Source organism: Gigantopelta aegis, unplaced genomic scaffold (genome assembly GCF_016097555.1).
Source record: "Gigantopelta aegis isolate Gae_Host unplaced genomic scaffold, Gae_host_genome ctg3076_pilon_pilon:::debris, whole genome shotgun sequence".
In the NCBI taxonomy this organism is placed as follows: Eukaryota; Metazoa; Mollusca; class Gastropoda; order Neomphalida; family Peltospiridae; genus Gigantopelta; species Gigantopelta aegis.
In genome coordinates this window covers 17,417-31,469 of record NW_024533166.1, presented here as the reverse complement: position 1 = coordinate 31,469, position 14,053 = coordinate 17,417, and the positions used below count along the sequence as shown (strand labels likewise).

At 32.5% G+C, this 14,053-nt stretch overlaps 1 protein-coding gene across 1 annotated transcript; it reads right to left on the bottom strand.

Moving 5' to 3' along the window:
- Positions 1 to 771: 771 nt before the first annotated feature.
- Positions 772 to 13,771, bottom strand: LOC121391900. Its single transcript, XM_041523367.1, has 3 exons — positions 13,576 to 13,771; positions 11,848 to 12,138; positions 772 to 2,174 (listed from the first exon to the last, which is right to left on the bottom strand). Exons 1-3 carry the CDS (start codon positions 13,769 to 13,771, stop codon positions 772 to 774), a joined length of 1,890 nt encoding a protein of 629 aa, XP_041379301.1.
- Between the last annotated feature and the right edge of the window lie 282 nt (positions 13,772 to 14,053).

The window sequence follows — 14,053 nt, the reverse complement described above, 5'->3', positions numbered from 1 at the left end:
ATTTTGAATGTTGAAAGGTTTTCACAACTAATTTCATACAAAATTCATGGATGTGTTCAATTAAAAACAAAGAAGAAAGAATGAATTTGTTTGAAAGAGGATGCGATATTAAAAAGATAAAAATTCTTCAGAAATGTGGATTTCTTACAACAATGGATGTGATTAAATATTTCTCAGATTTCGTAATTATTTCTGGATGTTGAAATATTTTTTGTTCAAATGGATGATTGTTAAATTATTTCTGAATGTGGAGAAATGTGTGAAATGTTTCGCGTTGTTGGATTTCATATTTTCTGTTGTGTTTCAACATCAAAGGATTCAGGTGTGAACAGGTAAGAACATTAATTAGCTGATAAACATTTCTATAAGTTTTGTCTTCACACTGAATTAATACTCGGTCGGTTTTTTAAAAACAGAAAGAAATTAAACATTAAAATTAATTAAATAATTAATTAATTAATAATAATTTTTCTTTGTTGATTTTACATATTTTCTTGCTGATTTTAGGTTAATAAAAGATGTTTAATTGTTTAATTAAATTAATTAGTAAATGGTACGAACCGTTCAGTTGTCATTAATATAAAACTTGTAATTGTCTTTTGTGTATAATATTACCAGACATTGTTTTTAATTAGATTTTGAGAATTAATTAGCTAATGTATTAATTATCAGAAGTTTGAGCGGACATTTACTAAAAGTGTTAAAGTATTTGATCTGTTTCGCCATTTTAAACCGTCTCGTTTCACAAACACAAAGTCAGTCTGAAGAGTTTCACGGGTTGGCTGTCAGCCATCTAAATATTTTAACGTGTCCATCTTCATCGGCGACATAAAGTTTATCCTGGTCACAACAGACAGACTCAGGTCCGGACAATCCATCCTGGCCCGTGATGACGTCACGGATGACCTCTCCGTCACGTGACAACTGGACAATACAATCTCTCTGATCATCACAAACATAAACAAACTCTTCCATGTCACACGCGACACCGAATAGATGACGTAGCCTTGCTGAATCACGTGACTGCCACGTGACGCGTCCTGATGACGTCACACATTTCAAACTGTTTCCCTTTGATACAACAACTAGAGAGTCGCCTTTCACTGTGAGACGCGAGGGGCAGGGGATCAAGTGGTTGGGGAGAGACTGAATGACGTGACCCCCCTCATCCAGTATGTCTACACACTCACCAAACAAGAAACCTAACAACCCACCCCACTCACTGACCGCCAGATGGTTGCTAGGTAACACTGATATGAACCAGTACTGTTTCTCAGTGTTCAGTGTGTTTGTCAGGCGGATGTCATCTTGTATATCCAGATATAATATTTGACGTTTTAATGGCAGGACGACAACAACCTGCTGATCACGTGACCTAGCAAGGCCGCATGGTTTACAGCGAAGATCATATTTAATAAACAGTTCAAAGTTTTCAGCAGAAAAATATTTTACACAGGAGTTGTCACGATCACTTACAACAATTTTCTTAGATCTTTCCCCTCCCAGCACCGCGATGGAACGTAGACAAGGATCAAGTTTATCTGATGATATCTTTGTGTGAAATGTCTGTGTCAGTGTCAGTCTGTCTGTCTGCCTGTCTGTCCGGGTGTCTGTCAGTGTCAGCCTGTCTGTCAGAGATTTTATGTCGGGTTTTAATATTTCTCCAATGTCAACAGAAAAAGTTTCAGTGTTTTTCTTTTTCGAGTCGGTCAAAGTAATTTTCAACTCGGGAATTTCAGTTTTAGGATTTGTTTGAGAAATTTCTAACGCTATTTTTTGTAATTTAGAAAGATTTCTTTTGATGTCAGAATCTGACCCTGATTTTATGAGGTTTTCGCCCAGTTTTAAGTTTTCTTTTGCTTTTTGCAATAAATGTTTATCTTTAGTGAATATTGTGTGAATGTCATTGTTAGTAGCTGCAACAGAAGTTTCTAAATATTTCTTCAGCCTGTTCTGCTCCGTGCGGACTGTTTCTGTTAGTTTCTGGATTATCTCCGCCCCTCTCCAGTCGATATCTGCAGACACCTCCGCCGCGCTGACTGCCAGACCAGATTGTAATCTGTCCACTTCATTCTTGATGTTATCCTCAAGAATTCCGCAAAATGATCGCAGCGTCTTGCAGACTAACTGTAAAGTGTTTTTTAGTGGTCGTTTCTGTGCAGAGAGGACATCACCTAGGAAACAAAATTACAAAGTATAAATAATTACATGTATATTTACATGAAATTAAGTATCTCCCCTAGCATAACCTAATTTGGCATCACTCGTAGCTGTACCCATAGATATCTACCTCAATATGTGATATTAATAAACTCGTAGCTGTACCCATAGATATCTACCTCAATATGTGATAATAATAATAATAATAATAAACTCGTAGCTGTACCCATAGATATCTACCTCAGTACGTGATATTAATAATAATAAACTCGTAGCTGTACCCATAGATATCTACCTCAATATGTGATAATAATAATAATAAACTCGTAGCTGTACCCATAGATATCTACCTCAATACGTGATATTAATAACAATAAACTCACAGCTGTACCCATAGATATCTACATCAATATGTGATATTAATAATACACTCATAGCTGTACCCATAATATCTACCTCAATATGTGACAATAATAATAATAAACTCATAGCTGTACCCATAGATATCTACCTCAATATGTGATATTAATAATAATAAACTCATAGCTGTATCCATAGATATCAACCTAAATATGTGATATTAATAATAATAAACTCAAAGCTGTACCCATAGATATCTATACCGCAATATGTGATAATAATAATACTAAACTCACAGCTGTACCCATAGTTATCTACCTCATAGCTGTATCCAGATATCTAATTCAAATATGTGATATTAATAATAATAAACTCATAGCTGTACCCATAGATATCTACCTCAATATGTGATGATAATAATAATAATAAACTCGTAGCTGTACCCATAGATATCTACCTCAATATGTGACAATAATAATAATAATAAACTCATAGCTGTACCCATAGATATCTACCTCAATATGTGATATTAATAATAATAAACTCATAGCTGTATCCATAGATATCAACCTAAATATGTGATATTAATAATAATAAACTCAAAGCTGTACCCATAGATATCTATACCGCAATATGTGATAATAATAATACTAAACTCACAGCTGTACCCATAGTTATCTACCTCATAGCTGTATCCAGATATCTACCTCAATATGTGATATTAATAATAATAAACTCATAGCTGTACCCATAGATATCTACCTCAATATGTGATGATAATAATAATAATAATAAACTCGTAGCTGTACCCATAGATATCTACCTCAATATGTGACAATAATAATAATAATAAACTCATAGCTGTACCCATAGATATCTACCTCAATATGTGATATTAATAATAATAAACTCATAGCTGTATCCATAGATATCAACCTAAATATGTGATATTAATAATAATAAACTCAAAGCTGTACCCATAGATATCTATACCGCAATATGTGATAATAATAATACTAAACTCACAGCTGTACCCATAGTTATCTACCTCATAGCTGTATCCAGATATCTACCTCAATATGTGATATTAATAATAATAAACTCATAGCTGTACCCATAGATATCTACCTCAATATGTGATGATAATAATAATAATAATAAACTCGTAGCTGTACCCATAGATATCTACCTCAATATGTGATGATAATAATAATAATAATAAACTCGTAGCTGTACCCATAGATATCTACCTCAGTACGTGATATTAATAATAATAAACTCGTAGCTGTACCCATAGATACATGTATCTACCTCAGAACGTGATATTAATAATAATAAACTCGTAGCTGTACCCATAGATATCTACCTCAATATGTGATATTAATAATAATAAACTCGTAGCTGTACCCATAGATATCTACCTCAATATGTGATATTAATAATAATAAACTCACAGCTGTACCCATAGATATTTACCTCAATATGTGATATTAATAATACACTCATAGCTGTACCCATAGATATCTACCTCAATATGTGACAATAATAATAATAAACTCATAGCTGTACCTATAGATATCTACCTCAATATGTGATATTAATAATAATAAACTCATAGCTGTACCCATAGATGTCAACCTAAATATGTGATATTAATACCGTAATAATAAACTCAAAGCTGTACCCATAGTTATCTACCTCAATATGTGATATTAATAATAATAAATTCACAGCTGTACCTATAGATATCTACCTCAATATGTGATATTAATAATAATAAATTCACAGCTGTACTTATAGATATCTACCTCAATATGTGATATTAATAATACACTCGTAGCTGTACCCATAGATATCTAACTCAATACGTGATATTAATAATAATAAACTCATAGCTAGCTGTACCCACAGATATCTACCTCAATACGTGACAATAATAATAATAAACTCACAGCTCTACCCATAGATATCAACCTAAATATGTGATATTAATAATAATAAACTCACAGCTGTACCCATAGTTATCTACCTCATAGCTGTACCCAGATATCTACCTCAATATGTGATATTAATAATAATAAACTCATAGCTGTACCCATAGATATCTACCTCAATATGTGATAATAATAATAATAATAAACTCGTAGCTGTACCCATAGATATCTACCTCAATATGTGACAATAATAATAATAATAAACTCGTAGCTGTACCCATAGATATCTACCTCAATATGTGATAATAATAATAATAATAATAAACTCGTAGCTGTACCCATAGATATCTACCTCAGTACGTGATATTAATAATAATAAACTCGTAGCTGTACCCATAGATACATGTATCTACTTCAGTACGTGATATTAATAATAATAAACTCGTAGCTGTACCCATAGATATCTACCTCAATATGTGATAATAATAATAATAAACTCGTAGCTGTACCCATAGATATCTACCTCAATACGTGATAATAATAACAATAAACTCACAGCTGTACCCATAGATATCTACATCAATATGTGATATTAATAATACACTCATAGCTGTACCCATATATATCTACCTCAATATGTGACAATAATAATAATAATAAACTCATAGCTGTACCCATAGATATCTACCTGAATATGTGATATTAATAATAATAAACTCATAGCTGTATCCATAGATATCAACCTAAATATGTGATATTAATAATAATAAACTCAAAGCTGTACCCATAGATATCTATACCTCAATATGTGATAATAATAATAATAAACTCACAGCTGTACCCATAGTTATCTACCTCATAGCTGTACCCAGATATATACCTCAATATGTGATATTAATAATAATAAACTCACAGCTGTACCCATAGATATCTACCTCAATATGTGATAATAATAATAATAATAAACTCGTAGCTGTACCCATAGATATCTACCTCAATATGTGATAATAATAATAATAATAATAAACTCGTAGCTGTACCCATAGATATCTACCTCAGTACGTGATATTAATAATAATAAACTCGTAGCTGTACCCATAGATACATGTATCTACCTCAGTACGTGATATTAATAATAATAAACTCATAGCTGTACCCATAGATGTCAACCTAAATATGTGATATTAATAATAATAAACTCAAAGCTGTACCCATAGTTATCTACCTCAATATGTGATATTAATAATAATAAATTCACAGCTGTACCTATAGATATCTACCTCAATATGTGATATTAATAATACACTCGTAGCTGTACCCATAGATATCTACCTCAATACGTGATATTAATAATAATAAACTCATAGCTAGCTGTACCCATAGATATCTACCTCAATACGTGACAATAATAATAATAAACTCACAGCTGTACCCAGAGATATCTACCTCAATACGTGATATTGATAATAATAAACTCACAGCTGTACCCATAGATATCTACCTCAATACGTGATATTAATAATAATAATAAACCCATAGCTGTACCCATAGATATCTACCTCAATACGTGACAATAATAATAATAATAAACTCATAGCTGTACCCATAGATATCTACCTCAATACGTGATATTAATAATAATAAACTCACAGCTGTACCCATAGATATCTACCTCAATACGTGATATTAATAATAATAATAAACTCATAGCTGTACCCATAGATATCTACCTCAATACGTGACAATAACAATAATAAACTCATAGCTGAACCCATAGATATCTACCTCAATACGTGATAATAATAATAAACTCGTAGCTGTACCCATAGATATCTACCTCAATATGTGATGTTAATAATAATAAACTCACAGCTGTACCCATAGATATCTACGTCAATATGTGATATTAATAATAATAATAAACTCGTAGCTGTACCCATAGATATCTACCGCAATATGTGATATTAATAATAATAAACTCGTAGCTGTACCCATAGATATCTACCTCAATACGTGACAATAATAATAATAAACTCGTAGCTGAACCCATAGATGTCTACCTCAATACGTGACAATAATAATAATAAACTCGTGACAATAATAATAATAAACTCGTAGCTGTAACCATAGATATCTACCTCAATATGTGATATTAATAATAATAAACTCACAGCTGTACCCATAGATATCTACCTCAATATGTGATATTAATAATAATAAACTCGTAGCTGTACCCATAGATATCTACCTCAATATGTGATATTAATAATAATAAACTCATAGCTGTATCCATAGATATCAACCTAAATATGTGATATTAATAATAATAAACTCAAAGCTGTACCCATAGATATCTACCTCAATATGTGATATTAATAATAATAAACTCATAGCTGTACCCATAGATATCTACCTCAATATGTGATATTAATAACAATAAACTCACAGCTGTACCCATAGATATCTACCTCAATATGCAATATTAATAATAAATAGACCTAGGCTAATTAAAAGTAATAATATGTTTAATAATTAATTTATAAGATAACTAATTTTGTAAAATCCATTATATGGTGAAGAAATCATGATCAATCTTGAATTTTAGTTAACTACAATAATAATAAAACTATTAATGAAAATATTTATTCCAATACATTTAAAAAAAATAATGAATGAATGAATGAATGTTTAAACGACACCCCCGCCAGCACAATACATACATTGGCTGTCATTAATGTTCTTTTAATTCAGGGCACAATATTTCACGCGAACCGCCGTTCTGTTCGCGTGTCGGTTACGCAAAATTAAATTTACCTGAACCGCAAACTGGTTATGTCATGACCTGTAAACATTCAGAAATTAAAACTTGCAAACTTCACGATTGCAGGACGTTTATTCACGCAGACATACTACTAGTATTTTGACAAATGTTTTAGGCTGAATTTTAGATACTTGATGTGCAGCAAATCAGTAAACAACATTATATTTCAACAGTTGTAATTTGCAACCAGTCTAAAGTAAATATTCAGTATAGAGTCGAGCCAAAAGTTTTAAAGCTGCAGTCCCTGGAATATTTTTTATTATTTAAGCATATAGAATAGATGATTCAGTTCTGTTTGGTAGATAAAAGGTCCACCACATTGCTATAGTTTCGCAATGCTCGCTTATCTACATTATCTAGGTCAACTACAAATGCATTGGCCAGCTTCTTTTTTTTCATTTAGTGGAACGCCAGTAGAACTGGGACTTTACGTGATTTGCACAGGCGCTGAGCTTCTAACGTGATTTTCAACAAATTTAACTGTCTTGATCGAGGGGTCGTCTCATATCTCCAAAAAATATTTATATCCATACAGGTATGGTACAACACCTTTCCAGAGGTCGGTGGGGGATTCGCCTTGAAATTTTGACAGTGGCCAGCGGTTAGCATACGCGTTACATGTAAGGGGGTGTTAATACTTACGTAACGCTCTAGGGGTAGAGGAAGAAGGTGTTGTGTTCGATTTACGTAACATTTTTCAAGACTATATGTTATTTGTATTCATTACTTAGACCTAAAAAAGGTGTTTTTTGGAAATGCGCAGTCAGTCTAGGATCGATCCCCATCGGCGGGTATATAAAAGGCCATGGTATGTGATATCCTGTCTGTGGGGTGGTACATATAAACGATCGCTTGCTAAAAAAAAAAAATGTAGCGGTTTCCAAGGCGCGTGTGCAGGGATTTCAGCGGGGCTGGGTTTATAGACTGTGTTGAGCGAAGTTTATATGGGGCCATGCTCCCCCAGAAAATATAGCCTATTTCAATTTTTTAAAGCTTGGGCAGGTATGGGTTTCGACCGCCAATACCTCCCCCTGAACATGCACCTGATTCCTCTCTAAGATTATATGTCAAAATTACCAAATGTCTGACATCCAATTGATGTCGTTAAACAAAACAAAAAACTAAAACAAAAAAACCAACTAACTTTACCCTTTCCAAACGAAAGAATATTTATTTGAATTTGTCGATTTTAACACACGTAAAATTAAGAAGTGAAAATGTTCATTGTCTACTTTAGTATATTTTATTTAAAAAAATAAATATACATGATCAATGTGTTACTAGTATACAAACTAAACTTTAAACGTTTTACTAACACTTTATAAAATATTAATTCTGAAATAGGAAGGTACGATTGTCGATAATACATTGTCAAGATCAAACCCGTTTTAACGAAAGACTAGTACCGTATCCTCAACCGAACGTTCTTCGTACAGCTGCAAGATTTCTCATTTAATTTTTTGAGACGAACCCTACAATTTGAAATCAGCAAATGCACGTGTTAACTGAACTGACGACAGGCTGTCGTTTGTGCTTTGCCGAGCAATGGCAGCACAGGCGACGAATCGAGCGTATACTTTTGACGATCTCCATTCATAGCGAACATACACGTTTTTTAAAAGTGCATTTGAGCTTGTATTTCATATTTGTACACGATGTTATAATATGGTAACCAGAGACTGTAACTTAAATGTGCTCAGACCGCTGGGAACGGCTAAATTATCTGCTGCTATTTTATCTCTAAAGGAATATATGTAGACATAATATTGGATTGACTATAATTTTACATATGTTAAAAACAGTTTTAACGTAAACAGGAATCCAAAAGTGTCACAAAAATTTAAAAATACTAACATCGCATAATGAGCTTTAAAAAACGAAACATTTGGAACGTCACTGTAGTATAGAAGTACCATCGATAAAGTGAAAGTAGCATAGCCACTGCAAAACGCAAAAAGGAATCCTTCCAAATGATTATGTATATATTTCAAAGGCATTACGCACAGTACTGTACGCATGTGCGTAATGCAAAAACAAAATCCGGGAATAGGTCGAGACTGTCTGTAATTGTTTTATAAAATATCCTCTTAAAATTGACTCGAAAACAAGATTACCAAAAAAAAAAAAAAGCCTCCAAAAAGGCTCAGATTGCATCTACAGGCATCCCGAGTTTCAAACGTTTTACAGGGGGAGGCCTCCCAAATATCCCCGCTCTGGCACGCCTTTGGCGTGTGTAATGGTAAGAAAACTTCTGGCTATGCCCCTGTATTTTGTTTCAGTACTGGGGTTGGTATTCAGTTCTTTTATAATATTGTTAACTTTAGCAAGCATTAAAGACATTTTGTTTTTGTAAAATGTTTTCTTTTGTATTTGTCTTAACTTTGTTTCAGCTAAAAACTATGTATTTAAAATATAATTTCAGCGTAATCTTAAGGTAACCGATCAGGTAACCCATGGGTTATGCAAATATAATTCACGTAACCGAACAATTGGTTACCTAGGTAAAAATTATGTGAACCAACTTCCGATTCCCTCAGATTTCGAAATATTGTCCCCTGTTAATTCATTGAGTTGAACAACGATAGATCTATAGCTGGCTTGAACTAGGACTTTTAGTTTGTAAGAAATGAAAATGAGAAAACTTAACATTGAATTATTTATTATTTTATTTTTATTTTATTTTTACTATATTTACTCCCAGGGCCAAAGGGTACGAAGGGTAAAATTATGTAACCTGAATGATGGAAATTAATGGATACATTTTTATAGTTTTTAGAAAGATTACAAGAGATCTGCTGTTTAAAATTTGTCTAAGCCTAATACTGTGTTTGTGTATTTGTGCGAGTTCACTGTAAAATAGTTATAATTAGCAACATGCAAATTGGTTAACCCTTCATTCTACTCAGTGTTTTGTTTAAATGTTTTCTGATGTATTATTTAGAAGAAAAACAACAACCCCAAAACAACTCACATCTGCATTCTACTATTGTGGCGTTTATTTAAGATTAAAAATATACTTGTATATTAAAGAGTACAAACTAATATTATAAATTCTGTATTTCAATATTGTGATTTTTTTTAAATAAACATTTCTCAGAATACTGTCCGAATAAAACTGTATAAATAATTTTCTTTTATTTCTGTATTTCTTAATAATAATAATAATAATAATAATTATCTATAATATATATAATAATATGTATAATAATAATTGTAATAATCAGCATATTAATAAATATAGTAATAATTATAATAAAATTGTAAAATAACCGTACAATAATGACTTAAACAATGTTTTGTTGTTATACAAGTTATAATTTGATCCGCTGAGACATGTAAATAGCAATAAAAAATGTTTTAATTATCTTTATATGTATGAATATTTTACTCCACAGTTACATTGTGTATATAAGGTTACAAGAAATAACTTAAAGGTTGGCCTAAAACTATTACTGTTAAACAATTATAAATTAATATTAAATATCTAATCAAAACTTAAAACCCTAGTTACGGCTATTTGTTAACCATTACGGCGTTGTTTTTCGCTATTAAACCCCATTTTTCACAAATAAAATTGCACTTTACTTACATTTTATTATTTAGAATACACATTTCCATTCACCTGAAGTGCTTTTTGGTAATCCTGATGTTTGTAAAACCACTAAATGCATTTTTTGCATTTTTTCACAAGACGTGCTGTCTAGAAAAAACCGTTAAGCAAGCGAGGTCCAATCTATTTTTAGAGAGAATATTTCCATTTCAATGTCACAGACGTTGGTATATCACGTGACCGTTATCATTTTGGTTCGGTTTGTTTTCTCGTGCACGGTTCGCGCAATCAACATCCGATTTGTTGTTGTTCATTTGTGAGATTTTTCTTCACAGTTCGTGAACATTTTCAGTAACATTAAAGTTCAGACAAGTAAGTGTCTCAATACAAAACGTTACAAACCCTTAAAACCAATAATTTTGCTAAGTCTTACGATATCTGGAGAGGGGATACAACCAGGACAGAACAGTTGGAACATATCCAGGAGAGGTGAAACGAACGCACCCCAAGTCTGTGAAATTTGTCGTGACGTAGGCATTAATTTGTTGTGCTTCGAGCGACATCTACCGGTGACATCAGAATACAAACTTTCAAAATTATTTCAAGCAATTGGGACATGGGGATTCCCATGGTATTTATCGATATAAAACCTGCTTTTTCACTCCATTTGATAAAAACGTGATCTAAGTGTGTTACAGGTTTGTAGATTAACCAAATTATAATTTATTTTCGCTGGATGGAACTAGGGTGTGCGGCTTTAATTAATATCACTTCTAATTGCAGCATTATAATTTTAGTTAGATCACATAAATATGTTAACTAGACTGTTAACATTTACCAGCATTTAACTAGCATGAAAACCTCAAACCAGACACTTCACACCCACCACCCTCAAGATATCTGTATCTGTATAATTATTAATATTAACAATGTTGAACGTGACAATACTGGAGAGTTTTACTGGTAAAAGTGAATGTTAACTTCATGCATACTATACTTTCAACATCAGCTGGTCAACTCACATCGTTTCAACTGCTTCACTTCATCTATGGCGTCGGTTAAGGCCACATTGAGGGGAAACTGTGTGGCCCACCTGTTGGCTTCTTTCTTATTATCTGGGATGTTGATGGAAAGCATGCACATGGGACATCTGAAGGTTTTGTCAGGACTGATAGAGGCAGATATGTGGCTTTGCAAGCAGTTTGAGCAGAACGTGTGTCCACACGGCAGGTTCCTTGGATCTTTGTACACACTGATACACAGGGGACAGGATACCCTGTCTTCACTAGATCCCAGAAATGAAGAGGCCATATCTAAGAATAGAAATAAGAAACATTGTTTAATAATAATAATAATAATAATAATAATAATAATACATAGAGGATAATAAACGAGTTACCAGTTATTATCAAATTTATGTCCTGAGTGAAATAATGTTCAGTTGTCACGAGCTTTAGCGAGTGACAAATGAAAATTATTTCACGAGGGACATAAATTTGATAATAACTGGTACCGAGTTTGTTATTCTATTTATTACCTCTGCTATTTTTTCTCTAAAAGCCTTTATTTTGGACACACATGCACGTACATGTATAGAAACAATATAAATAGATTTACGCTCTGTTCTGAGTATTCCTATAACTTTGTAATTTAGTCACTTCATAGATAATTTTCAAAAACAAAAGTTCTTTTTAATCTGGTACAAAATCTGTAATGAATTGCATTAAAATGACATTTTGTTATAAATTTAACACCAAAAACAGACAGCCGTAAACGCTAACTCTTTAAACTACATGACGTCATTGTGTGTATTTGCCAAATCGTGATGACGTCATATTTAGTAACAAGTTCATTGGTTTGTAAGCGTCAAATCATCCAATAGCAGTGAGAAATTATGATTTTTATTTTCCCCGTTATGAGTGCCTGCTGGGGTAATAAATAATATTATTAGTAATAATAATGATAATAATAATTGTTTTTATATTAATGATCATATGATGAGGATATTTATTAATTTATTTATCCTATTTCATTGAATATTTGAAAATACCAGTGAAATAATAATGTTATCAGTTACTAATAATATTTATAATTTCTACAGTACAGAAGTTATCACCACAGTATTAGAAACTCAGTACATCAGTTATACCTATAGTCACTAGTGCTATTACCTCAGTACAGTAGTTATTACCTAATGACTAGTGCCAACACCACAGTACAGTGGTTATCACCTACATAGTCAGAACAGAACAGAACTGTATTACGCTCAGGCAGTTACACAACGGCATATGAGGAACATGATATATATAAACTGTAGTGACAAGATACTGTTTACAGGAGACAGTAGAACAATGGTATTAATACAAATGCAATACAGTAATAGAGATAATAGTATAATGCAAATACAATAGGATAATAAAGGCAATAATAAAATACAATTAGAATAAAGTAATGTCACATTATTGTAATTACTACCAAAATGTGCTAATCAGACACGAACACATACATGTCAGGGGTGGAAAATTGTTTTATAAATGTACTTGTCCTCGGGCAAGTAAAAACTATAAATGTACTTGCCCTGAATTATACAATACTTGCCCAGATTTTTTATGTGATGAATGTTGAATTTTTAAGTGAATAACAAGAAACTTTTCTGATTTTTATTTGTTTACTTTAATCCACTGGTTTTGTTGAAGTTTCTGGTCCACCTTCAGCCGTATCAGATTCTAAAGACAGGATATGGCGTGTACCCTGGGCACTTTGAATCCGGCTAGGCCATTCCCTTATAGCAACTCTAGGGCAGAAATCTCTCAGTGTCTTGGGTCCATGTGTCATTATTGTCAGAGTGTTTTCAAGTGTCTCTTGGTTTAAAACAGTCCTGTGGTTCGTCTTGACTAAGTTCATATTGGAGAACATTCTCTCGCATATAGCTGTGCACGGGCTCATTACGAACATCAGCTCAACTAATTTGCAGATTTTTTTGCATTAACGCTCGGGAATTTACAGTAAACAGAACATGTCATGACGTTAGCTTCGTGATCGTAAATGACCCACGGAAACTGTTCCTTCCAACTCGGTACGAATTTACGTTTCCGATTTTTGTCATCATTTTTTAAATTCTTTGCTAATATTGTTTCATTTACCAAGGTCCTTTTCTTTTTTCAATCGATTTGGATTTCTGCGTCATGATAAAAATAAATGTTTACAAGGGAGACTACTCTAACACTA

What these genes read in the sequence shown, in the direction of transcription:
- LOC121391900 (XM_041523367.1), bottom strand. Translation starts at nt 13,771, where the DNA reads ATGAGCCCGTGCACAGCTATATGCGAGAGAATGTTCTCCAATATGAAC. An exon ending in CCGGATTCAAAGTGCCCAGG is followed by an intron (nt 12,139 to 13,575) that starts GTACACGCCATA and finishes TTCTATTCTTAG; the next exon opens with ATATGGCCTCTTCATTTCTG. An exon ending in AGTGAAGCAGTTGAAACGAT is followed by an intron (nt 2,175 to 11,847) that starts GTGAGTTGACCA and finishes TTTGTTTCCTAG; the next exon opens with GTGATGTCCTCTCTGCACAG.